Source organism: Mycena indigotica (assembly GCF_014461135.1).
Source record: "Mycena indigotica strain 171206Taipei chromosome Unknown Mind.scaff0014, whole genome shotgun sequence".
NCBI lineage: Eukaryota > Fungi > Basidiomycota > Agaricomycetes > Agaricales > Mycenaceae > Mycena > Mycena indigotica.
Window position 1 is genome coordinate 346,810 of NW_023503013.1, and position 27,329 is coordinate 374,138.

Sequence of the window (27,329 nt, forward strand, 5' to 3'; positions counted from 1 at the left end):
GAACTACGTATCGCGCTCTGCGACGCGTGGTCGAGGCCGATAATACATCGCGTCCGCTAGCTGAGGGTCCCATGTCTGCGCTGCTTGTCCAGATGTACTCTGGGCCTTTCTCTCTTTGACAAGACAAGCCTGTGCCAATCGAAAGAAGCCACTGCCCTTCTTTTGCAGCGTATCTAGCATACGGCGGTCCCGGAATTGCTTCTGGTACTTCAGGCCTGCCAAGAACTCTTCCATCCGCTGAATTTCTCTGTCAAACTCGGCCTCGAAAGTTGCCGCTGACGCGTCAAACTCCCTATCGGCTGCCGTCTCGATGTAGACCGACGGCTCTTGATCATCATCCTCGTCCTCGTCTTCTGGAACGTCAAGATCTTGCGGAAGATTGGCGCCGGGAGCCTGGAGAGCAGGCCCATCGTTGCCGTCGTGCAAGGGAATCAAGGCCGGGTGTTGCCAGAATGGTACCGTATGGCGCCGCTTAACCTCGCGGAAAAATGTGGCCGGTACCACTTGAACGCGTTGGACAAGGTGTTTGCAGAGAAGGAACCGGCTGACGAGAAATGCTGGGCATGAGCACACCCAGCGGGTGACGTCGGGCCGGTAGGTGTCATGGACTCGGTCGGAGATGTCGCGTTTCTCGAGGCTTCGCCATGTCTTGCGGAAGGTGTCGCGCCATGACGAAAGCTCGGACATGCGTGTCCGGCAGCTAGGGGTGAGGAATTTGGTGAGTTTTGTGGTGTATGTCTTGCACAGCTTCGTCAAGATGATCCACACCAGTAAATCAAGTCGGGGAGAATGATATTCGTGAAGGTAATCCTGCTTCAATTTGCGCCAGCTATAAAAATGTCAGTATCATGCAGAACTTAACGAGAAATACACTGACTGGCTCTCGCAGATCATAGTCGTTCGGAGTCGTGGAATGGTGGGATGCGCGGAACGGACCCATAGCTCCCATCGCCCTTTCCTGTACCAGTTCCCCCAGTTTTCTTGCGCTTGTCTGGACTGATTGACGTCGCCGTTGACATCAGACAGTAAGCCAACGGAAAGCCGGCATTGTCGAGCCGTAGTGGTAATATTTAGGCTAAAAAGCTCTAGGAATAGCTAGAATAGCGGTAGCCTAGAAATCTAGGTATTCCTAGTCCCTATGTTTTAGCAGTGTAATTACTATGATATTATTCTTTATTTATTTATTTTCTGCCTTTATATTGCTTTAATTTTGATGGGGATTGTGATCCTTCATATGTATTATTGATGTGGAACGATTTTTGATGGCCATCAGTAGTTTTGATCACTGTGTCAAGCTATATCATTTTGGTCCCAATTAGGATAATCCTGAACACAGGCCTTCCCCACTATATACCGGGTCATCGGCCTGAAGAAAAGGAGTTAGCATTACTATATATAGTATTTTTAGCATCAAATCTATCAATTTGATGTATTATTAACCCATTTCTAAAGCCTTTCTTGGCTGGGAAAAGTCTTCCTAGAGTTTTAGGCTACCGCTATTCTAGCTATTCCTAGACCCTAGCCTAAATCTTACACCTACGGGTGCATTGTCCAGCTCGCCCATAATGGCATACAACTCGAGATTTCGAGAATTTGTGTTATCTACAAATTATCAATAGTTGGTGCAGTTGAATTGATACACATACATGTTGCATCCATTGCCGTCTCCTCGACAATTCCGCGCAGAGGCCCGGCAATCTTCTTCATTCCCCACGCCAGAACCTCGACATCCGCCGGAACTCCTACTAGCTCAAAAATATCGACGTCGTCGCCGAATTCTCGCAGTAATATGGCCGCCGATTTGAGTTGATTGTCGTCTCTCTTGTAGTACTTCTCCATCTTCTCGCGCCAGATGTTCAGCGCTTGCGCGCGCGACACATTTTTGAAGAGCTCGGTCACCGTGTCGGCGAGATCAGATGGTGATACACCATCCTGGGTGTTGTGAATGAACTCGATGGCGTCAGCTGGCATTGAAGTATCACGGTAAGCCATGTGTCGGATGGCATGCTTGAAGTTGATGTATAGATTGAGCCGGCCGTCTGCGTTCCCGCCGCGATGGCATGCAATTGCGAGCCGACTTTTGCAAGGGTATCTGTTCATCACAGGGGTTTCGCGATGCTTGGCATCTGGTTTGGTTGTTGGCTTCGACTGTTTCTTCCGTCCTCGATCTTGTGAACACCAGTAGATTGTTGAGTGGCCAGTTTTCAATTGCTTATGTCGATGGACACTGTCCGACTGTGAGTGAAGATCTTAACAAGACGTGGGGACGCACGTAAAACGGAAGCCTGATGCTTTCCAAGCATCCATTGCCGCTGCCTTGACACGTTCACGGGGGTCTGATTCGGCATCTTCAGTGAGTGACACCTTTGCCTTGAAATGAAGGTCGCGGGAACTTCTTTGACGCGTTGTCGAAGGCCTGAGAACAAGGCTTGTAGAGTTCCAAACTCCTGTATCTTTACATCAGTCTTCTTTAAGGCTAGAATGTCAGTATAGTACCTCGTAGCTCGTCAGGTCTCCTTCCGTTGCTGAGTCCATGTCCTCGGGCTCTGACTCGGAGTCAGACTCATGCACGTGGATGTGGGCAGTGCCAGCTTGCGGGCCGTCGGCCTTCAGCTTCTTCCGCGGTGACGGGCCATCGCCCTTCTTCTGCTTCTTCGCAAGTTCCCGGCGCTTCTTTGCTGCCTGTCGGTTTTGCTCTAGACACCGGGCACATTTCTGCCTGCCTGGCTCTGGAGTATATGAGCAGTTTGTCCCTGTACAGCGTGACAGGGCTGGGGGAATGTTCTCGGTGTCTGAGGAGTCCATGTCGCGTAGAATAAACAAGTGTAACGGGAGTGTGACAGGTCGCGCTATGATGTGCACGTGATGGTGTCGGAGCATGGAAAAAGATAAAAGGCAAGGACTCGAACGCAGAGCCTCACGAGAACCAAGCTCACGTGTCTACATGTGTACCACTACACAAAGTAATACGACGTTGGTTGGACAGGGTAGCCCCCCATGCTGCGCCGAGAGCCAATGAAAATGAAATAAATAAATAAAATAGGTGAGGTTCGAACCCGCGACCTCATCACGTGGGGCGTCATGAAGGCGGGAGAGCTGTAGACTTCATTGTGCCCCCATCAGGAAACCTGCATGCGGCTGTAGAATTGTAGTCGGATGTAGTAGCAGGTAGTTCCAGAGTAAGTGGACGTTTCCCGTGACCGATCACATCACTTCTATGGTTGGCCTAAGGCCATCTAAGCGAAAACTAAATCGACTATGGCTTTCTCCCCACCTCTGGCCCACTATGCGTCGCTCCACCCATGCCAGGGTATTATCACGCTCGTTGCGAGACGTGGTCTCGACGTCACACTGGTCGTCCTCTTTCAAGTCCCCACCACGACCACCCCGCTGCCCACTGCCTCAACCACGCTTATGGACGCCCAGACGCGCCGTGCTTTTCGAAATGGCCTATGCCAGCGACGGAGGCATCAACCTCTTAATTGGCTCACCCGATGCTCCATCCTCCGATGCCGACTATGCTCAATCGCAGCGGGGACTTGCTGAGCGTATTTTCATCCGCCGTCACCTTTGCAAACTTGCCACTGTAACAAACAAGCAACCTGAAAACCATGCGGCGGCCCGCGACGAGAACGCCAAGGAGAATGCGCGCGACTCCGAGAACGAGCATTATACCTCGATCAATCAAGCCAGCACTCCGCTCGGCGTGTTCGATGTCGGCTCAGACTCAGACAACGACCTCCCCCCAGCTGAAAGCCTGGTCTCTGCCAGCGTGTGCGTCAACTTTCCCACACCCATTCATTCGCTCGACAGCCCCCATATACGGCTCCCAAGCTGTCTCCGACGATTCGGAGCCTGTCGGAGCGCCGAACAACGATAAGCCTCTCCCTAGTCTCTTTTCATTCACCCGGTGAGTCGTAAGGTACTCCATTCTATTCATTCTTACTCACACATGAACAGTGCCAGCTTCATCTACGAAAACAGCCAGTATGCTCGCTCTATCAAACGACTCTTGGGTGTGAACAAGCAATTCACCGACAACAATAAACAGCTCAATGCCGAGAACGAGTACCTCAAGGCGTGTATCCGCGTGCTTGAGAAGGAAAAGGAAGTTTTTGGCGGAGGATCTACAATTGGCGGGGCGGCAGGCCAGAGCCCACTTGAAGGCGGCGAGGAAGTTTCGGAAAGAGCTGACGAGGGAGGAGTCGCGGGTACGCCAACTCGAACGGGTGATAATGCATACAACTTGAATCTTTACCACATCTAACTACCACCAAATTTGATTCATTCTGCCTCACTTCCTTGGACAAGAAGTCACAATAGATCTAAGTTTTCACTGATTTCCAACTTGGTTGTGCGAATAGCAGACATAAATTGACAAGCCATTAGGGCTTGCTACACTGGTTTACATACAGGCTTAAGGGGAGAAAAAGAAAGTCTATACTAACCACCGAAATGAAACATCTCCTTGCACGTCTCACATCGTTCCCAAATTAAAGCGCTCATTCCTCTGCTGCGAACAATACCTCGTGCCATGCTAATGTTCTCTGTCGCCACTTCGAGCTCGATGGTGGCCTCTTCGATCGACCTCGACAGTAATTCACAGTATAGATTCGTTTCGTGGAGTTTTGCAAGCGTCGCGCAGAGCTCCAATGCACAGGCTTCCTTATCTTTATGCAATGCAAGGACCTTCAATTGCTCTACGGACATTTCGCTCGACGGCAGCTAGAGAAGAGATGATTTTCGCATTCATCAGCCAAATGCGACACACCATTTCATCCGACTCGGACTCAGAGTCTGAAGGATTCGAATCCTGGGATAGTCCGAGTCTCTCTTGCACCTCCTGCAGCTTCTTCATCAGGAAAAAGCAAAACCCACTGTAGCTAAGGGGGGGAGTTCTGTAGCACAATATAGTCAATGTAGCATCTCAGTTAAATTTGTAGCGCAAATATAGCACTTTGTATACAGCTTGACACATACTGTAGCACTATGTAGCATCTATATTTGTGCAGAAAACTATCAAAATATTCACCATATGTTGTAGCTATGTTACTGGTACTAGTAGTACCAGGGAATTACCATGATGCTAAATACCAAGGTTTGTAGTGTGTGTAGCAGATGGGTTATCTCCGTAGTCTTTATAGTCCACCCCCAAGCTTTATAGTCATATATTGTACAATGCATATATTTAAATTTCCTTGAGAATAAAGCTATGAACCTCAGTAAACAGCTGTTATAATATTCTGGACTTTGTTACTCAAGGTTAAATGCCTCATAAGTGAGTATTCCAAGTATACTCTTCACTGATAGGATGAAAGACAATACAAAATATGTGGACCAGATACTCTAATATCATTCACTTGATCTACAAGAAGTAAACAGTACAGTAGAATATTTTAAGAACACTAGGACTATTTATAATATATCAGCTAGTAGTATGATATAGGCCTATGAACTTTGCACTTGGTTACTCTTGCTTAGTCTAATGGTTTGACTATGAATTCTTGTCTCACTTTGATGTGGTTGATGGTTCAACTCCCATAAGTGGCATTTTTTACAAACAATTATCTGGATTATTCTAAAGCCTTCCTAGTACTTCCTATCCTTCAGAAATAACTGTAAACCTGGGATAGGAAGCATTGGAGGCTGTCATCTTTTCATTCATAAATTCCCTTTATTCTGTAGCTACCACCTAGCTATATTGTTGCCCACTTAGCTACAGGTGCAATATTGTACTATAAAGTACCGCCACCTAGCTACATTTGGGGGGACTATGCAATTTTGCTACAACAGCTATATTGTAGATATAGCAATATATTGTGGTTCTTTTTTTTCCTGATGTTCTCTGATTGCTGAGCAATTTGTTGGAGCACTTGTCGATATAAGGTCGCTTCGTGATGTTTCATCGACACAGCGTTAAGCTCGAGAGAGCAAACATTCTTGTGGGTGCGGAGAGTGTGCAGGAAGAGCTCCGCGGTGGCCGGTGTTTCGGGTACGGCAAATACTGTCTTGCGAAACAGACTAGGAAGAATCTGTGATGTTCAAGTGAGACCTTGAGGAGTCAGGCAACTTGAAGACACGCACGACATGGTCCGAAGGTGTAGCCTGGTCTTCCAGCTCACTATCTTTCATGCTTGGTGCCGAGAACACAGTAAGATGGGATTGAGAATGAGTAGTATGAAGAGAATGCAGAGAGGGTGGAAGAAATTGGATCGACATGGTCGTCAAGTCCAAGAGTAAGTCACGATGAAGCACGTGCTTACTACGACTTGTTCCTCACTGCAACTGGTGGTATTCATGCCATCATGCTTCTCTTATAATCGGGAATACCGACACCTAACGACGTACAAATGCCCTGGTCCACGCTGCCGTCGCAAATTCAACACGAAAACCAAAGTTCTCCAACACCTCAACAATCCGCGATCCTCATGCGTTTCGTGGTCTCGCGAAGCTACAGCCGCAATTTCTGCCGGTGGGCCTGACGCAGACATCTATATTGCTCAGTTCGAAGAATCCTTCGGCAAAGCCGCAACCTCAGATGAGACGGTTATGCCCCGTCCAGTCAAAGCATCGATTTCCGAGTCGGCCCAGGTTCAACTTGAAGATATCTCGCTAGCAAGCACCAGCGAATCTGTTCAACCAATGGCACAACAGTCGATACACCATTATCAGCACTCATATACTGGAGCAGCACAAACGGCTGAGGGTGGAAAGAGTTTTTTGGACTGGGTCGAGGAAGACCAATTCAGTGGTCTACGAACGGATAATCTCTTCTATCCGTTTGTTGGAGAACAGGAGTGGGAGCTCTCGGACTTTCTTGCTCACTCAAGCCTAACCATGAAGGAGATTAACCAGTTTTTTGGACTCAAAATCGTATATCTTTCGCGATCCACTTCAACGTTATCTCATTATCCGATTTAGATTCGCCAGTATCTTGCGCCACACCTTTCGTACAAGACCGCTAAGGAGCTTCGCCGACGTATCGAGCTTTTGCCTACTGGCCCAAAATGGCACTCTCGTATCATTGCTTACCCCGGGTTTCCGACTAAGAAACCTATCGTTCTCTTCTACCGCAACTCACTCGAATGCATCCAATTCTTGCTTCGAAACCCGCTGTTCAAAGACAGTCTCGACTTGACCCCCACGAAATTGTTCCAAAACAACGAACGGCTCCACAAGGAGTGGATAAACAGCGACAGTGCGTGGCAGATGCAGGTTTGTTGCCTTCGATTAGGTCTTCCTCCGAGTCCGAGTCTGACAATATAACAGGAAGCTATTCCCACTGGCCACAGTGTTCTCGGAGTTGTTGCCAGTTCCGACAAGACAAATATCTCTGTCATGAATGGCGATCGTGTCGCTCACCCCTTCTTGCTGTCTCTGGCAAATTTGCGCAGCGAGGTGGCAATGAAAGCATCAAGCCATGCCTTTTCTCATGACGGCACTCCTCCCAGTTCCGAAATTTCTCTGTGCGAAGAGCCTGAGGAGCGTGATGGAAAGCCGATTGCTACACCACTGTATTGATATCGTTTGCGAGCCTCTGAAGATGGCAGCTCGAGATGGGGCCATATTATCCACATCCAATGGGTCCCTGATTCATGCGCATACGCCGTTGGTTTCTTATATCGTCGACACCCCTGAAGCTGCCGATATTGCCTGCATCAAAGCAAAAACTTCCCATTTGACGACGGCTTCGCACCACTCGTTCGGCGACAACTTTCGTCATCCAGAAAGGACAGGAGAGAGCACCTGGGCGGCAATCTCTTCGATCTCTGCGAGAGTCGCTCCCACCAATGTATCCGACTATCAAAAGGCCTCCAAAGCTCATCCGCACCGACTAAATGGTGTTCACCTTCCTTTTTGGCGAAACTGGCCTCTGTCCACGAATCCCTCGAAATTTTTGACACCAGAAGTACTCCACCATGTCCATAAAGCGTTTTTCGATCACGACTTCCAGTGGGGGCGCAATATCATGGGTGATGCTGAATTCGACTTCCGCCTCTCAATCATTCATCCTCGTTCGGGTGTGCGACATTTCAAGGAGGGTGTTACCTGTCTGAAACAACTAGGAGGACGCGAGCATCGAGAGCTCGAACGCCTCGTTCATCTGTAATATTGCAGATGCTGTCCCTCGAGAGGTTGTGATTGCCCTTTGCGCGCTGATGGACTTCAGGTTCATAGCGCAGTCACCTCAGATCACTGAATCAACTCTCGTCCGCATGGAGCAATGCTTAGCAACGTTCCACAAACACAAACAGCACATTATCGATTGTGGTGGCCGTGAACAAGACCATTTCGCCATACCGAAACTTGAATTCCTACAAAGCATCGTGCCGAGCATTCGATGGGCGGGAGTTCCAATGCAGTACACGGCTGATATCACGGAGAAGGCTCACAGTACCCAAATAAAGGTACCGGCTCGAACGGAGACGAATCATCGTGACTATGACCCTCAGATTGTGCGCCATCTCGATCGAGCGGAGAAGCTTCGACTTTTCATGTTATATACTGGAATCAAGTCCGAGCAACTCAAGCTCGAAATGGAGGATATTGACGATGATGAAGAACAGCAGCCTGAAGGCGAAACACAATCGGAGCTTGAAAATATCGCAGGACCATCCTTGATTGGCGAAAACTCGCGTCCAGTGCGAAACCTGTTCAAGGCAGCAGAACTCTACCCGCTCATGTATTCCCAAACCGAAAGTCGGTTCACCATTACCCCTTCAGCCGCCTTTTTGCTCAATCGAAGACCAACATTGCCGAAAATCTTGATTGAAGATGTGGCCAACATGTATAAATTGAACGACCTTCGCGCAGCTCTGGGAGACTTCTTTACACGGACCACAACGCAAAACGCATTTCTTGGCGGTCGACGCCGGTCCCGGGCTGATTGCGAGCTTCCGTTCACCCATCTTGAAGTGTGGTATTCACTTCGCTTTCAAGGGAAGACCCCTCATACCAACCGACCACTCCCATCGCAGCTGCTATTTGCTCAGCCACCTCCCGTCGATTCAACATGGGAAATTGGACGGTATGACCCAGCGCTCTTTTCAAACTCCATGGGCGCTTCTTGGCCAGGGAACGGTTTCCGCAACAGGCTTCAAGGTACTACTACTCATCACATTTGACATTGAGCTCGAATATGTTACTGAAGAGATCTAGACCATACTGTTGCCCAGATACGGTTAATCATGCGGCCATGCTGGCCGAATATGGACCGCGTTGAAGCTAACCCGTTCTTGCTCTATGTTCAACGATTCGATGTCATTCCACAGCTCTCATTGGACAAGAGAGATGCGACGACTGGTCAGTTCGTACTTCGACGAGGATTGAGAGCCGACAAAAGTAGAATCGGGGGAGTCATCGATATGAGACACATTCGCGCGCCTATCGAGCTGATTCCGCGTCATGGAGCCAAGGCAGATGGTCGTTTGACGCCTTACACCAGCTTGGAGTATAGTCCAGAATTGCGGCTCAATGATCATTCGAGCAAAGAACTGTTTTGGGTGCTGAACTCCGTCTCCCTTCCTCCATAATCTTGCCATATAATCATACTAGACAAATAGAAAGCTGTATATTCAAGTACTAGTAGATAAAATCTCTGCTGTTGTGATTTTGTGATTGGGACGAGTACGAAGTGACGAAGAGTAACATGGATCATTTCGCCTTGTCTTCCACCACGACCACTGCGACAATCCAGGCTCTTGATATTGCCCACCTCGACTGTTGGCCTCGCGCACTACGAGTAGGATAAAGTGGCCGACGATGATTTTCGCAAGGTTTTCTTGGTTTGGAAAATGTCCATTATGCTCACATTCAAATCATAGCCACCAGCTGCTGCGGATTCTGCTTGCAGCTGGCTTATCAATCGCCTTCGACTCAACTTTCATCTGCACCAACACTTGAGCATGCCCCGCGCTGAAAAAAACACCCCCTCCAAGGTACAACGAAAACTCCCCGGTCGTCACTCCCTCTCACGTCTTCGACCAGGCTGCTGCCCGCAGATACTCCCCAGTAGCTCAGTCAAACAAAAAAAAAACTGCCGGAAGCGTCGCGCCAATCAACAAGCGCGGAAAACCTCCCATAACTCATTTCGAACGAGCTGTATATCGCAGACTCCGACCACATTATGACGAGATACAGCTCGCGACTCCGTGGAATCGCCATCCCAGTGCAGTCCGCAGAGCGCTGACAAATTGCAATAACTTGAGTCCCAACGCGAAGAACAAAAAACCGCTCGACAGAGTGGCTGACGACCTCCAAGTTCTGGAAAGTGACTGGCGGCGCTTACTCGAAATCTCGGTACGTGTTATTTTACAGCTCTCTGACAAATTCCCGGGTAACAGCAAATCTAGCATCAACTCGAGCAGCTTTATGGCCCCCAGAACAACGCAGCCCCCCCCAATAGTATAATTCCTGTCAGGGACCCAGTCCCGATTGCACGTCACTCGTCAATGAGCCCAGATTCCGAAGACGAGAACGAAGAAGAAGACCAATCAATGGAAGACTCTGACGCTAACCAGACCGAGCCGGACAACGAAGACGAGAACGAACAACTTGAAGACTCTGACGCTAACCAGACCGAGCCGGACAACGAAGACGAGAACGAACAACTTGAAGAAGACCAACCAATGGAAGACTCCGACGCTAACCAGACCGAGTCGGAAAACGAAGACGAGGGAAAACAGGTACTATTCTACTCATCTTACTTCCACACTGACGAAGCATTCAGGGACCACGCATTAAGCTCGAAGAGACGTTTATTCCACTAGTATCCGCAATCAATTCTCAGGCTGAGCAACGGTCTTTCAAGAAGGAAGAAGAAGAAGAGCCACATATTGAGCTCGAAGAGACTGCATTCGCTTCCCCCAGGGCCTCGGCTCCATTGCTACCAGCGACGCGAGAAAAACACGCCGCAGGGCCCGTTGGCTTTGGCTCATGTGGTTAGCACCAGCATCAGCATTCCGATTCCTCACTCATGTCGACCCCAGGAACTTGAATTGGTGGACGATGGGAACCACGAAGTATCTCAAATTTCCGAAGGCCTTGTATCGGATCCCGCAGTCTCTTTCAACGCAATCGAGGAAGCATGGGCACCACCATCGATTTTGCTGACGGCTATGGAGAATATTTGGGTGGTATTGTGTTGTGTGATGTTCTCGGGCTGAGTGAAATTTCCCATTATGAAGTCTATCTGGCGCATGTAGTTACAAAAACGGTATCCACAAAGAGTTGTACCCCTCCCTTGCAATAAGTTGCTGAATACAAATGAAAGATCCGTGCTTGAGTCCGTTAATTCGCGTTCCTGCGCTGAGATTCTGTGATGACTCATCACCTAACTCTCTTCTCATTCCAACCAACTCGTTACCGAAAGTCGCGGTGGTCGACACCCCCCTTTACGCCAACAGGCGCTCCTTACCACGACAATTTTCGATGACCTTGCAATGCCCAGCAATCCTACTGAGTTCGCTATTCCTGTGACATCCGAGGATACTACTAGTGAGAAGAAGGACAACTTGAAGCAGGAGGGCTCGTCTAAGCTTAGCAAAGACAAGAAGAAAGATGAGGAGACCGAAGGGGAGGAATTAGTGCGTGTCGTGATTATTTGCAGACCCGCGAAACTAACTCCTACTCAGTCTGAAGAACTTGAAGACCAGCAGCTCAAGGATGAGCTTGAAATGCTAGCAGAGCGGCGGCTGAAGGTGCGTGCAGTCTTTCCATCCAATCTACCGCCGGCTAACGTAGTCAGGAATCTAATGCTGACCTCTATAAACCGGCGCTGGAAACTCTTAGGACTCTCATCCGCACATCCACCTCCTCGATGACTTCTGTTCCGAAACCACTCAAGTTTCTGCACCCGTTGTACCCCGGCCTTCAAACGCTCTACGAAATGTGGGAGCCATCCGAAAACAAGGTAGATTTCGTGCTTTCTTTCATGTTCTGACTCTGAGCTGTTACCCAGTCTTTATTCGCAGACATCTTATCGGTCTTAGCTATGACTTGTTCAGACACCCAACCGCGAGGCACTCTTCGCTATCGTTTACTGGCAGCAGAAATGCGGCCAGCAGGCTCACCGCTTTCCGACCCTGGATCATGGGGGCACGAATACATTCGACATCTTGCTGCTGAACTGGGTGACGGTTACAACATTCGTGAACAAGAAGATAACAAAGTCGAACCAGTCAAGGGCTCATTGCCAGTGCCCAAAGTTCCTGGCACACTTGACGACCTTCGTGCTCTCGCGGAAGAGTGTGCCGCATTCCTTCTCGACCATAACGCCGGACCGGACACTATCGATCTTCTTCAAGAGTTGGAAATAGTGGAGGAATCAATCCTTCTTGTCGACAAGAATACATACACACGCGTTTGCCAATACCTCATTAGGTTTGTTGTCTGTTCTATTCGACTCACTTATAGCGCTGACCTCGGTCTAGTTTCGTCAATTTACTTCCACCTCCGGATGATTTCCTTCGAACCGCTCACACGATCTATGCGCGACAGAACAAATTCTCAGAGAGACAACTTGCTTTCATTCTTGCAAGAGCGCAAATACTCATCGAGCGGTTGCCCGCCAACCCGGACGACAACATCGACATAGAGGACGGGTTTCCCAAAGACATTCGAGAACATCTCAGCAACACGCGCCTTTCTACTCATCTGCGTGAATTCGGCAAAGAACTCGGTCTTACAAACGCGAAGAACCTCGAAGAAGTTTACAAGACGCATCTGGAAAACACAAGTATGCTTCACTCGCTTCACTGTAGTTTTTGCTGATGTGAACCCAGAGCCAAACGCGCTTGCCAACGTCGATTCCGCGCGTGGTAATTTGGCTGGCTCGTTCGTCAACGCATTCGTCAACGCCGGGTATGGGAATGATAAGCTGATGGTAGAGGCGGAAGAGGGCAATTCATGGGTGTACAAGAACAAGGAGCACGGTGCATTATGCAATCTCCAAGCATCGCTCTTTCAACTCGTTCCAGGTATGTTAAGTGCTGCCGCATCTCTTCAAGTTGGCGTCAGCCTCCGAGTCTTGTGGGACACTGAAGTCGGTTTCTCACATATCGATAAATACACCTACTCCTCTGAGGAGTACATCAAAGCTGGTGCACTTTTGGCTACTGGGATCCTCAGCAGCGGTGTTCGAACTGAAGCTGACGTTGCGAAGGGTTTAATAGGGGAGTATGTCGACAACAAGTCTGTTCCTCTCCAAACTAGCGCCACCGTTGGTCTCGGTCTTGCATATGCAGGGGCTCATCGTCAAGACCTGTTGGAGCTATTGCCTCCACAGATATCAGACGATGTTAGCATGGAGATTGCTGGTCTCGCCGCGCTCGCCCTCGGATTTATCTTTGTCTCCAGCCAAAACGGCGAAATTACCGGAACGATCCTTCAAGTGTTCAAGTTGATGGAGAAGGCCGAGCAGAACGACGTGTCTCTGGATGAGAAATGGGCATTGGGTTTGGGCCTCTTATACCTTGGTATGCCTTAATCTCTTCGGTTATCAGTGCACCAATCTCAATTGAATAGGCCTTCAAGACGCATTGGACACGACCATCGAAACATTAAAGGCGATAGAACACCCAATCGCCAAGACCGCGCAAGTTACTGTGGAGGGATGCGCCTTCGCTGGCACGGGGAATGTGCTGAAAATCCAAGCCATGCTGCAGCACTGCGACGAGCATATTGTGGAGAAGAAAGAGGAGAAGAAGGATGACAAGAAAGAGGACGCTGCTGCCACAACAGCACCGGCTGCCGGAACAGCGGCAACATCGGAGGCGACGCCGAAAGAAGAGAACAAAGAGGATACGAAGTCCGGAAAGCAAGATGATACCTTCCAGAGCTTCGCCATCCTCGCCGTTTCGCTGATCTCGATGGGTGAGGAGATTGGTGCGGAGATGGCGCTAAGGCAGTTCCACCACTTGGTATGTCTGAAATACTCGTGTTCGCTCTTCTTCATTGTCTTGTAGATGCACTATGGCGAGCCTGTTATCCGAAAAGTAGTCCCTCTGGCAATTGGACTGAACAGTGTTTCAAATCCTCAACTGCCCATTCTCGATACGCTCTCGAAGTACAGCCACAACAACGATCTCGCCGTTGCACTTAACGCCATTTTCGCTATGGGACTCGTCGGGGCAGGGACAAACAACGCGCGTTTAGCGCAAATGCTTCGTCAATTGGCGGGCTACTACTACAAAGAGCCAGATTGTCTCTTCATGGTCCGTGTCGCTCAGGGCCTGGTGCATATGGGCAAGGGGACCATTGGTCTGAACCCGTTTTACTCTGACCAGAGTATCATGAGCCGTCCTGCCGTTGCTGGCTTGTTGGCGGTTCTCACGGCCTTCACGGATGCAAAGCACTGTAAGGTCATTGATTGGGTATGATTCAAGGCTGAACTCATTTGCAGTCATCCTCGATAAGTATCATTGGATGCTATACTTCCTTGTGCCTGCGATGTATCCAAGGTTCCTGATTACCGTCGACGAGGAGCTCAACCCCAAGCCGGTAACTGTTCGGGTTGGACAGGTTGGTGGCTCTTTTTGGTGTCCGGAAAGAGACATTGATTCTTTGTTTCATAGGCTCTGGATGTTGTTGGCTACGCGGGCAAGCCTCGAACGATATCTGGTTTCCAAACACACCAGACGCCAGTGAGGTTGGCGACCAAAGATCGTGCGGAACTGGCAACGGAGGAGTACATTCCATTTGCGCCGGTGCTCGAAGGTATTGTGATCCTCCAAAAGAATCCAGGGGGGAAAGAGGATAAGATGGAGTTGTAGTCATATAAATCTCACCAACCTACCACTGGCAGTAGTACAGTGTGAATACTGGTACTGAGTATAAAGTCATGATGTCCAATTTGCTGAGTCCCGGGCCGATCCATGGCGATCATACATCAATCTAAATGTGACAGCAATTCCAAGACCCTGACCTGACCTGCACGACCCTGTGCAGCCCTGCCTTTGCTCATGGCTAGCAGTGGCGGCACTGGTGTTGGGGAAAAAGCCTCGCGTCAAAAACGCCCCGAAAGGAGTGTCGGCGTCACGCGGCGGACAACAGCCGCCGCCTCCAGCTCCCAAACCACAAGGTCGTCCAACTCAGAAATTGACCCCCCAAAATGCTACGCCAACTGCAAACGTGGCACCGACAGTTGGCAGTGTCAGCCAGCGTGGCTTAAGTGCCGGTGAGCCATCGTATTCTCCCTTTCTCATACGAGTATACTCATATCGCTTTGTTCGTCAGTGCCCCAAAAGCGTACGAGGCCCGGGAGCTCACCTGACGACAACCTAAACATGAATACTACTTGCCCACCAACCTCCCAGTTGGATCCAGTGACAAAACGGCAGCGATTTTCAACTCTCGATCGACTCGAGCGCGACTCTCAAACTCTTAGCAACCCATCATTTCGGCGTCCGACCACTCGCTTTGCTGGACCGGAAGATGCAGAGCGTAATCCCATGGCCCCTCCGCTTACGGGTCTGGCTGGTGTAAGCTCACTCGCCTCTTCACGCTTGAAACTTATCCATCTTAGCGGAAGCGGCAAGCAGAGTTGGACGCCGAATTTCAAGTTGCGCAACCACATGTACAGGCCCAACCTGGAGCATCAGCTCCAAAGTTATCGCTCTCCACTTTCGTCGATCTTCCTCCAGCCCAGAGGCCAGCAGCGTCGTATCATAGCCCCGCAATTCGGAGGTCCGGCACCGGCAACTGGTACCGACGACGAGCAGGACGTCGACGATGCTCAACTGGAGACGAACGACCATCGTGATTCTTCTGGCTCCGATGAAAGCGACACCGAATACCCTCGACTTCATGCGACTGGCCCGATGGGCCTAGGTAACAATTTCTTCATTTTTCGACACGAGTCTGATTCCGTGTAGGATTTGAATCCGATAATCCAGGCAACTACGACAATACGATGCAGAATTATGAGGATTATAACCCGGTATACATTGGCTTCATGTCCACGACTTGCTACTGACGCATCGCAGCTACGTGGGATCACGTATTCCGATTTGTTCGACCACGACTCGCAAAACAATCGGCCTTCTAGTACTTCGAACGTGCGCTTGCCAGCAGAAACTGGGTCAACCCCAGACTTTCAATCGGTTTGTGACTACTATTGCTCGAGTCCACACCTGCTGATATGACCGTGCTGTCTAAGTGGCGAGCGCCCTCGCCACAATTCACAGAATTTCCTCAATCCCAGGCTTCGCCACCAGTTTTTGCATCTGCGAGGACTACGCTGACGCATTCGAACTTGGCAAATTCATTCCAAAGCGCTAACTTCCCGGCTTCGACCACACCCTACTTTGCTTCAGATACATTTCTAGCTCCATCACAACAACAACAACAACAACCCTCCGATATAAACAAAATCTCAGACTTGCCTCCAACTTCAACGAGTGAGTTGCGCATGCGCTGTATATCAAATTGGCTTATTGTTTACAGCTTCGTCGCGAGGGCGAACGACCTTCCCACAAGCCCCACAAGTATATGTCACTCAAGTCGATGAAACGAGCGCAGGCCACGGTGTCGACCATCAACCGCGCGCGACGGTAAAACTTCGTATTTGTGACCAACTGTACAATTAACAATCAATTAGTTGTATGGACAGGGACGGCCACCGGGTTCGAATACCGGATTACGGCCGCCACATTCACAAGGAAGCGATGGGTCTCAAGGCAGCAGCAACTCCACTGTGAGTGATGTTTGCGCTTCAAGTTGTCTCGCCTTACTCATCATTTCATTAGACTTCCTACCGTCCAGCGTCCGGATTCGAGGTAAAATATCTCAAGTCCGCTTCAAGTAACTGACAACTTTCAGGATGGATTGGAAAATGACGTTGTACAGCAACATTGGCGGAAGAATGGTACCCCCCGACCCCCCCGTCCTGAGTATCTCCACGCGTTTCGCTCTCCGAATAAGCAAGCCGGTACCTCTACACGCTCTTCAAGCTCAAATGCCGGGGACAGTGTTGCCTCCGACGGAAAAGCTCGTCGTCGAGCGACCCGAAACTCTGTCAAGGGCCCTGATCCGACCAACCCCAACAACCTTGGCTTCTATTCCCAGACGCCAATCACCTATATTTTTTTTTTTTTTTTTTTTTTTTTTTGGCGGTACATAGTAGCAAATACACAGAAAACAATTGGTTATCTTGCAAAGCCTAAGTAAAGGTTGGTCCCTACAGGGGACCAGAGTGGGGAAAGAAAATCGCCACCCAGGGGAATGTACAAATACACGAAGCTTCCGGCAACAGTGTGGGGATCCGCGGCAGGTCATCTATTTCGCCCTCGGGGGCGTGTGGTGCTCACGGGACCCACTAAAACCCTGCCAATCACCTATAGAACGCTCACGCACGCAAAGCTTGTCTAAAGCCGCTACTATCTCAACGTCAAGATGTTTCCACCTCATAGTAGGAATCTGTTGGCAGCGGGACAGTCGTTTAGTGAGGCGAAGGACTTCGTGGAGGAGGAGATGGGAGAGACCATCGAGGACTGTAGGGTTTTCATTTCGACTTTGCGCTCACTAACATACAATATAGGCTACGGCGGCGTGGACGCAAGCCCGACAGATGGAATGCTAAAATTGGTATGTTGCTCCCATTTTCTGGCGAATTGATCTTCATTTTGCCACCAGATAACGGCTGTCGGTAGCTCACTCAGAGGAGCAGTCCTCACCGACATAACGCACGACAACTTTCCAAGAATCCTCCAGTTATTGCCTGACACCAAAAAGCCCAACCCTGCCACAAATGCGGCCTGGACCGATGCGGAGCAAGTCCAATATACGAAGGAACGCGTCAGCAAGCTCAAGGACGAGGAGTGCTTCTGCAATGTCAATTACAGCAAAAAACCGGTATTTCGTGGATTCTAACCAGTCTCTGACTAACTATCGTTCAGACTTCGTGGGAAATATACCAAAGCGAGGAGCTTGAACAAGCAATCAAGCTTATCCTGTTCCATCCCCAACATGGGTACGCTGAGAAGATTCCTGGACTTTTGGACGACGGAATACTCTATCCGGTCATAGCATTTGTCGTTACACTGGTATGATATTTGAATCTATCCTCCCTTAACTAACACATTTTCCAGATGCGACATTGCCTGGATGAGTGGAGCACCGGTACATTTTCCCAGCTATCGCTCAAGGGCACAATGTACGAAAGGTTTTATAACCGAATCGAGGACCATATCAGCAGAAGCCTCGAGCGACCGGTTGCGCATAAACTCGTCGACACAGCCTTGACAAGATGGCTACAGGAGGGGTTACAGTGAGCTTTTCCTAGTTTTTCCATCTCTCAGTGACGAAAACTTGGGCAATAGGTCAGCGGCAACTCCACTAGCACCAGGGGAAGTAAAACCCGTCAGCTGCAATTTGACCTGAGTCTGCGCGCAGAGGTGGCAGATGAAGGATGGACATTGACTAGACGTAGTACGAGCAGTAGACGGACATGCGTAGTTTACACATCAATTGGCCCAAAATGGCCCACTTCACCGTTTTTGAATGATGTGTGATTTGGGGAATAGTCGGATGACACATGCCATCTGTCATTGCATAGCCGGTGCATAGCCAGCGCATAGCCGGTGCATAGTCAATCCATAGTCAGTCCATAGATGATTCATAGTTTACTACTGACTGACTACACATATTCTACAGCGTCTTTACGGCTATGAGAGGCTCCCATAGAGGGAAGTTGTTATGGCTGCTCAGGCGCTATGAGAGGCCGCATAGTGCTCCATATACGCGATTGGGATTCCTGATGCCCGCGGTTGGCACAGAGCCTGTTTGTGGATGAGGTGTGTCCGAGAATCGCTATGCAGTCGCCTTAAGCTCAATATGGCATACCCCAGAGATTTGAAGACCACGACCAGGCGGAGTACGAGGTTGTGGCGAACGTCGTCACCCTCGACGCAGCGTTATTTACGCCGTTCAACGACAACGCTTTCAGCCCAGATTTCCAGGTATTCGGCGTTTTTGATCGCAGCTTGGATCCGCTGATTGCTGTGCAGGACGGCTACCGCTTGATTTTCTTCGCCGACATAGATGAAGCACGCTTCAACCTCCATACAGGCACAGTCGTGTCCATTCCCGCATATTCAGCCAAGTTCTGGCACGAACATTTCGAGTGGAGCCTCCGCGCGAACGCGGAGGGCGGCGACATCGGCTGGGACCACCCGGTCGCGGAGCGCATCAGGCTGTGCCGGGAGCTGGGCCGCAAGAGGAACTTTGATGACCAAGAGTGGAACAGGCCCGGGACGTTGAAGAATGAGGTGCTCCAGGTGTATCGCCTTGCCCAGGCCGCGCGGCGCGAGATGGGCTCCGACAATGAGTCGGAATAAGGTATGCTCGCCGGCGCACTTCCAGTGAATAGGAGAACAGCTGGTTCCCGTTCCGGTCTTTCTTGAGGATGTTGAAGATAAATGCGTTTTTTGCTATACTTGAAGTCACTTTGGAAATAACGAAGTAAAAAAAAATGAGATTTGACCCCCCCACATCTCTTTTGGGTCGACTTCTGGTCGGTAGTCTCTTGATCGCGATGGAACCACCGTGGGCCTCCTCGGCACGGTGAGTTGAATCAAGCCAGATCGTCCAGTTTGGCGGCAGTAGACAGCGGAGGGCCACAAGTCGTGCTGTGTGTTCGCTGAATTGAGGAAGGTTGCCCAATGTGTCTGGTTTAGGGCGTCGTCGACTGCAGGTTGGCATCCGAACAGGCTATACTTAGAATCCGAGAGCGACCGCAGTGCTTGACCGAGAACACCGGGAGGCGGATTGGGGGGATCTGAGACAGCCGCTTTTGTTATTGGAGGCTGAAGTGACGGCGCCGGCATTGACCGTTTTTATTGTTCTTTCAAGTTGCGGAATGGAAGTTGGACCGACGCGAGGGAAAAGCAAGGAGTAGCGCTGGCAACAGCGCGCCGGGAGTCAGGAATGGGAGCGCAGCACCCGCGGCTGCAGCGCTTTCCTTCCCTGGCAGTCATTGACGAAGACGAGAGTGCGGCAGTGCAGGCCGCCGACATGCTGACGTTGCTTACGCGAGCAGTGCTTGGCGCCACCCGGGTTGCCTGCCCGTTGCCATCTTCTCCACCTGCTTCATCCACTCCACCGCTGTTTTTTTTCGCGACACCACCCTTTGCGCATACCCTTCTCTTATCCCTAGCCCTACACGCCCAGCATGGCGATGCCATACCCGCTGTACCGCGCGGACGGGCAGCACAACACCGCCAGCAGCAGCACTTCCTCGTTCGCGACCGCCAACGCCTACCCCCCGCCCTCGGGCGTCTTCAACCCGTCTCCTCCCGGCGGTGCACCCGGGAACGCCCGCCCGCCCCCCGGGGCCGCCCCGCCCTCTTTTGTCTCCTCCCCCGCGCCCTCCTACGGCCACGATTCCGTCCTCAAACAACACCCGCCCCCCGCTTTCGGGGCCTACGCTTCCGGGGGCGGGCGTACCCCGAGCCCGACGCCGAGCGAGGCCAAGGCGCTGCGCAGTGGGCTGTTCGACTGGAAGACGCTGCTCAGCTGGCGCTTCTGGATCCGCCGCGAGTGGCTGTGGTACTACGTCGCGATTGTGCTCATCATGACCATCACCGCGCTCGTGTCGATATACCACCACCAGATCGTCGACTGGCTCACGCCGGTCACCAAGTGGCTGCATAGCTTCAAGTTCGGGTGGGTCGTGCCCATTGCGATATTGTTTGTCATATCGTTCCCGCCGGTGCGTGCCCTGTCTTTGCTTTGCTTTATCAAAGACGAAGACTGACTTGCGCAGCTCTTTGGCCACGAAATTGTCGCTATTCTGTGTGGGCTGGTGTGGGGGCTGTGGATTGGGTTCGCGATTGTGTGCGCGGGGACGTTCCTCGGGGAGGTCGGCAACTTTTATGCGTTCAAGTACTGCTGCAACGCCCGTGGCGAGAAGATGGAGCGGACCCAGATCCCGTATGCCTGTCTTGCGCGCTGTGTCCGCACGGGCGGGTTCAGGATTGCGCTTATTGCGCGGTTTAGCGCTATCCCGGGGCATTGTGCGTGCCAACTACTCTTTCTTACCGTTTTTACTCAACATTCCCAAACAGTCACAACGGCCGTCTTCGCCACCTGCGGCATGAACATCTGGGTGTTCTCCATCGCCGCCATCCTCTCCCTCCCGAAACAATTCATCACGGTGTACCTGGGCGTCATACTCGAGCAGGCGGACAAGGGGACGACGTCCACGCAGAGCAAGATTATCAGCGACAGCGTGCTCGGCGCGACCTTCCTCGTCACGCTCCTCGCGATGTGGTACATCTTCCACCACATGGCGCTCGCCAAGCCCGCCGTCATCTACGAGCGCCGCAAGGCCCGCCAGGCCAAGCTCGAGCGCACCGACGTCTACGGCGAGAGCGCGGCTGCGTTTGGCGGGAGCGACGCCCAGGTGGGCCGAAGGGCGAGTCTGTCGGATATACCGCTTACTGCCTCCGGGCAGGGGCAGGGGCAGCACCCGCGGTATGACTGGGAGCGGGAGCAAAGGCAGAAGCAGTACGACGCGTATGTCGCCCAGAAGCAGCAGCAGCACCAGCAGTGGGACGCGCAGGGCCGGGCGGTCGGGTATGCTCCCGGCCCGGCCCCGGCCCCTGTGCTGTATGCCCCACAGCCACAGCACCCGCCGGGCCGCACGCCGATCGAGCCCGGCGCGTATGCCGCTGCGTATGGCGGCATGTCAGCGGCTGATGACGGAGTGCAGATGCGGGAGCGGCGGTATACCAAGTCGCCCCCGCAGCAGCAGAAGCCGCCGCAGACGAGACGATCGCTCGACCCGGGGACGCCGACGCAGGCGCAGTATGCCTCGTACCCGGCCGGGAATAATCGGCCGACGTCGGTGTTGCCGACCCCGCCTTTTAACCAACAGACGCACGTGCAGGAGCCGACGTCGCCGTTTGCGGACCCGGAACCGCCGAGATCGCCGTTCGACGACCCGCCGCCGAAGAGCGGGCTGCATCCGAAGGGCCACTCCGTCGAGCCGACGGGCATGTCGTATCATACGGCCTATGGCAGCGACGGGGGCTCCTAGGGTGATGATGATGATTGATGATGATACCATGGTAGATAGGTGTAGGTTGTGGATGTTACCCCTCCTGACTTGTCCTTTCGTTCGATTATAGTTATGTGAATAAATGGACTGCGTAGAGATGCCCGTGGAGAATCTTGCTTGGATTACTAGTAATATTGTGAAGACGATCCAGTACTCCTGGACTTAAAAACGCGATTCTTGATGGACCTGTTCGGAGCTGGAAAAAGCCCGTCGCAACCCAGGTGGTGTTGAGTTCTTCGTCGGTACGAGAAGGGTCCTTCAAGTTCAAGGAGGTTAAAGGGCGTTTTAAATCTGTCTATCTATATATGTACCTGGATTAAAAAGGGTAGAAAGGACTGTAATAATTGTCGCTCAATGTGTCGGAGTGAAGTCAGGTTGAGCAGCATAGCAAATACAATTGTTGCTGCACTATCGCCGCAAGCGCCTACACAGCGTATCCAGGTTCATCACTGGCATCCTCATCCAACTCCGTTGCATATCTCCGCTCGCGTTCATCTCTCAGCTCTGATTCCGTGGGACAGGCAAGCTGCCAGTAAACAGCCAATGCTTCGCGGCCGATGTCGCTTTGCCATTTCGGATGGGCCAGCTCGGCGTAGCCGTCCTGGAGCTCCTCTATCAGGTCGTTGGAATCGTACTCTGGATTGCTATAATCTTCTTTGACTTCGCCTGCGGGGAAGAATATAGCCAAGGTGTATATGAAAGCATACTTCCAGTAGTCCATGGTCGAGGGGGACGGCGGAGTGGGTAAATGCGAGGGCAACGTGGGCGAGCCGCTCGGGAGGTCATCGAAGGTAATGATGCGGGTGTTATCCTGCAGAGATCGCGTCAGCGAGAGAACCGCATAGCGTGTCGATGACAGGTACCTCAACGTCGACAGCAAACAAGTTGCGCATGAAGGGGTCAGCCAAAGCCGAGCAAATCGTGATGAGATTGTCGACAACCTTGTACTTGTCGAAGGCCATTGGATCCGACTGAGTAGAAACATCAATACGGTGGTGCGTGAATAGAGCGGCAAGATATACTTACATGATCACGACCGAACGTTGCGAGAGGGGGGAGAATCCAAACGCATTGTGTTGGGAGATCGGTTCGACCGGTAATAAAGCATCGTCCCTTGTCCCTGGCGCCCGCGAGAACTTTCAAGTTTATTGGAATGTCATTCTGAAATGGTATTTCAATCATCTGGGAGAATCAAAAGATAGTATTTCCAAACCTCCCCCTTAAAAGACGGGTCACCCCAAACGAGCTGCACTTCTTGATCTTTGAACGATGGGTGAAAACGTACTGGGCTACAGAAATACCGGGTGAATGGTGTTCCGTCTTAGCAATAGATATCCGAGTCAGCCTTTCGTCTGAGTGTGTGGCTTGGTACCTACCAGCGGAAAAAATTCCATATATGCCAGGTTCAATCAGTTGAAGAGAGTCCCGAGGAATTGGGGGGCCTTCGATCTCTTCGAAGGCGTAGAGCAACGCCTGGACGGTCCGTAGCCTTATTTTCCGTAGGACGACGGCGTCTTTGAGACCTCTTTGGAAATTTATAATCTCATCGCAGAGATAAAGCCATCGATAGAAAGTCTTTGCGGTGAGATGTATTCGGTTGAGATTGAAGCCTAAATAAATTTTGAGAACGGAGCATCACTAAGGACTAGCAGCGTCCTCACCACCGGCCATTCTGGCTTGTGGAAAACAGGAGAGCGAGAAGACATGCATATTTCGGCCTTGGTCAGCAGCTCTCTGGGACATAAGAAAGCTGATAGATGTGTCAGTTTGAAGAGGATTTCAATGTGCCACACCATACGAGCGGGAAGAGTCGAACGACATGGTCGAGGAAAAAAAACTGCTGGTTTCATCAAGTCCGAGTCACATAACGACAATGGCAATCAAGGCTTTGCAGTCAGTCGGCTGTCTGACCGATTGTCTGACCACGCTGCAAGCATGCTGGCTATGGTCTCCCACGTCCAGGAGTTTAGGCAAACAACACGGCTCCGAGTCGGTGCGCGCGGGCGGGAGGCTCGAATCAGGTCAGATGAAAGTTGAAAGCAAGTCGTTGTCACGGTGACAGTCGCCGGGCTGAACCCGGTCTAAGCCACTTACGCTTAGTATGGCGATTCCGAGTCCTTTTTGTGAGAAAAATAGCAAAGCGGTGATTATGTACTAGTAGTATATCAAGAATATGTACTTAAAATCTTCATAGAGTTGTCCTGACTCGGACCGAATGAGTCTGAATCATGCGCGTTCGAATAAACTGGACTGTGGATCAAGTAAATACTAGTATTGTGCTTAACGGTGCTTGTCAGGGCAACTCTCACGGGGATTTCTCTGAAGTCTGTGGTGGATTGCAGGCTCATGTTGTGCGGACATACTGGTTTAGCTGACGGCTGTGGGCAAAATCCTAGGCCACATTAAAATTTCCTCTCTTGGAGCGTCGGACAGACTTCAACCCAAATAAAGCAGTTTGCAGTGCCAATGCTCCACTGTTGCTCCAGTTAAGCGACCCTCCGCGCACGGCTGGTGCCTCAGGGTTTGGGTGACGTCAGACGAGTAGAAATTTTGGAGTGGCCTAGGATTTTGCCAACAGCTGGAAATGTTAAAGCAGATGCGATTTGGCGGACAGTTGCGCGCGGATGGGCAGCGCAGAGCTAATAGATGTATCAGCTTCGTTCGTCCGTCGAGGGAAGAACCAATATATTTAGTACCTAATAGATGTATCACTGGCATAACAATATAAGCATAGTAAGTGGCATAGGTAGGTAAGTATACGCACGCTTCGTTCGTCCGTCGAGGGAAGAACGAAGCCGTGCGCTGGCAGTGCGAATGTCGACATTCCAAATGTGGGATCTGTCGTCCTCATCTCCTCATCTCGCCATCTCGCCCAGGCCGATCACGCGCTAACACTCCCCCTCAAGCTCTACGGACTCCAAGCAGATGTCGGAAGTGCTTGACTTTGTCGAGCGGAAGAGCCTTGGTGAGGATGTCGGCGATTTGGTCGTTAGTGGGAACATATTTGAGGGAGATGATGCCTTGTTCGATAGCCTCATGGATGTAGCGGTAGCGCATAGCGATATGACGAGTTCGAGGGTTCATGAGGCCGCTATTCGCCAGTGAGATGGTGCCCTGGTTGTCGCAATGAACGATAACAGGCTCCATGGGCAGATCTCCAAGCGCTGAGATAACTCCACGCAGCCAAACGACCTCCATTGCTGCTGTGGCTGCCGAGATAAATTCGGCTTCAACTGTCGATTGCGCTACGAGCGATTGCTTTCGAGAGGACCAGGAGAATGCAGTACCGTCGAACATGAAGACGTTTCCGGATATTGAGTGATAGTCGGTCTTATCCATGGCGTGATCAGCATCTGAGTAGGCATTGAAACCCGAGTCATTTAGCCCAAATGTGAGGACATAGTCACGAGTTCCCATAAGATAGAGCAGGACCTTCTTTGCTGCCTCCCAGTGGACGTGTGCTGGATTAGACATGAATCGAGCCAGTTTGGAGACCGCAAACGAGATGTCCGGTCGAGTGCCGACGGCTGCATACATAAGCGAGCCAATGAGTCGCGCAAATGGTGTTGACGACTCGATTTTGTTGGTTATTGCGTTGGCGTCATGAAGGTCGGTATGTGGGTCAAGGGGGATGGAAAGTGGGTTGGCCTTCTCGAGTCGAAATCGCTTGACCAATGTGTCGATGTAAGCGCCTTGGGACATGGTGATCGTCCCAACATCTCGTTGACGTCGAATCTCGAACCCGAGTATCCACCGAACGGGACCGAGATCGGTAATGGCGTAGCGACCAGCGATTTCGCGTTTGAGTGCTGAACAGGCGTTGGCTGAGTTAGAGAGGATAAGTGAGTCGTCGACATGAATGCCAACTATCACAGCTCCTATAGTCAGATCTATGCATAAGATATGGGTGGTATCCAGGGAATATTATGCATAAGATATGGGTCCAGCTATTTGTAATATATAACAGCCCTTGAATTTATTATTATTAGACTACCTGAGAGGGTTATCAGTGATGGAGTGATGGCATCTAGATATATACCTTGATGTGGAACCATTTTTGATTGGCATCAGTGATTCTGATGGCTATATAGAGATCCATCAATTTCATCCCAATTAGGATGATAATCTCTTTTCCCTATCACACAGTCCCCCTAACTACATACCGGGTCATCGGCCTGAAGAAATAGGACTTAAGGATATTATATATGATATTACATAAGTGATATCTGTTAATCCTGTTGTGTAATATCAGTTTTGATCTCCTGTCACAATTCCTGTCACAAGTCTCAGTTATAGGTCTCTGGTGAAACACCCATATCTTATGGATAGCTTTCTGTGGACCTCACCAGCATTTTATGCATAGATCTAGCCATAGAGGGTGACTATCACCCCGATGCCATTCTCAAAGATGTAGAAGACAGCGGGATCAGCGTCGCACTTCTTGAACCCCAAGCTCTCCATCAGCGCACATACCACCTTGTACCACTCTCTCCCTGCCTGTCTCAACCCGTAGATCGCCCGTAGCAATAAGCACACCCAGTCCTCCTTCCCAGGCTCCTCGAAGCCGCGGGGTTGGCGCATATAAACCGTCTCTTTGAGCTCTGCGTTGATATACGCACTCGAGAAATCAATGTTTTCGACCTCGAGATCATGTCGAGCAGCTAGCGCAAGGAGGAAGCGAAATGTCGCTAGGGTGATAGTGGGAGCGGAAGTCTCTGTGTAGTCGACCTGGTAGACCTGACGGTCGCCACCAGCCACAAGTCGCGCTTTATATTCGCGTACATTGTTGTTCTCGTCTCGCTTGCGTCGAAGAACAAATGAGCTGGGGAGGACGTTGGCGTTATGGGGGCGTTTAACCACTACCCATGTCTTCCTGTCCTTCAATTTCCCAACCTCTGCTGACTTGGCGGCTTTCCAGTGTGAACTCTCTTCGCTCTCCATGGCCTCTCGATCCGTTGGTGAGTCCCCATCCATTGTGGCAAGGGCGATCAACGGTTGTTCATTTCCCGCAAACATCTCGCGCATCGCAAGTTGAGCAATGGCTCCATCCAGCCAGTTGCGGTTGTCGTCGACAGCGAGTGAGGCCTTTGCCTGCGGTTCGTCGGGTAGCTTTTCCGGGAGTTTGTCCGGCATGACGCTCGGTGGCACCTTTGACGCCGTGATCCCTCTTCCCTCCTGCAAGTCTCGAATCCATCGGCTAGGTTTTCGAGTACGGCGAGATTCCTCTGGAGGTTGCGGAGGTTGGTCCCCAGTCTCTGACACAGTGAGGTCG

The 27,329-nt window shown here is 51.0% G+C and overlaps 4 protein-coding genes across 4 annotated transcripts; 2 read left to right on the forward strand and 2 right to left on the reverse strand.

Moving 5' to 3' along the window:
• Positions 1-3: 3 nt before the first annotated feature.
• Positions 4-2,805, reverse strand: MIND_01301600 (SWIM-type domain-containing protein; the record flags this gene model as incomplete). Its single annotated transcript, XM_037369476.1, has 6 exons — positions 4-829; positions 878-996; positions 1,541-1,602; positions 1,647-2,227; positions 2,273-2,370; positions 2,497-2,805. The coding sequence occupies 6 exons, from the start codon at positions 2,803-2,805 to the stop codon at positions 4-6; spliced, it is 1,995 nt and encodes a 664-aa protein (XP_037213974.1).
• An 8,636-nt stretch (positions 2,806-11,441) lies between these two features.
• Positions 11,442-16,808, forward strand: MIND_01301700 (26S proteasome regulatory subunit RPN1; the record flags this gene model as incomplete). Its single annotated transcript, XM_037369477.1, has 18 exons — positions 11,442-11,585; positions 11,634-11,699; positions 11,747-11,911; positions 11,960-12,381; positions 12,432-12,736; positions 12,783-13,475; positions 13,525-13,919; positions 13,965-14,355; positions 14,402-14,520; positions 14,574-14,715; positions 14,972-15,175; positions 15,235-15,828; positions 15,873-15,937; positions 15,984-16,100; positions 16,157-16,397; positions 16,444-16,550; positions 16,598-16,693; positions 16,746-16,808. 18 exons carry the CDS (start codon positions 11,442-11,444, stop codon positions 16,806-16,808), a joined length of 4,329 nt encoding a protein of 1,442 aa, XP_037213975.1.
• A 3,359-nt stretch (positions 16,809-20,167) lies between these two features.
• On the forward strand, positions 20,168-22,036 carry MIND_01301800 (uncharacterized protein; the record flags this gene model as incomplete). The annotated part of the gene is made up of 3 exons (XM_037369478.1): positions 20,168-20,707; positions 20,762-21,011; positions 21,063-22,036. The coding sequence occupies 3 exons, from the start codon at positions 20,168-20,170 to the stop codon at positions 22,034-22,036; spliced, it is 1,764 nt and encodes a 587-aa protein (XP_037213976.1).
• A 445-nt stretch (positions 22,037-22,481) lies between these two features.
• On the reverse strand, positions 22,482-23,878 carry MIND_01301900 (uncharacterized protein; the record flags this gene model as incomplete). The annotated part of the gene is made up of 7 exons (XM_037369479.1): positions 22,482-22,868; positions 22,921-23,028; positions 23,084-23,218; positions 23,271-23,377; positions 23,434-23,667; positions 23,719-23,807; positions 23,856-23,878. The coding sequence occupies 7 exons, from the start codon at positions 23,876-23,878 to the stop codon at positions 22,482-22,484; spliced, it is 1,083 nt and encodes a 360-aa protein (XP_037213977.1).
• Positions 23,879-27,329: the final 3,451 nt, after the last annotated feature.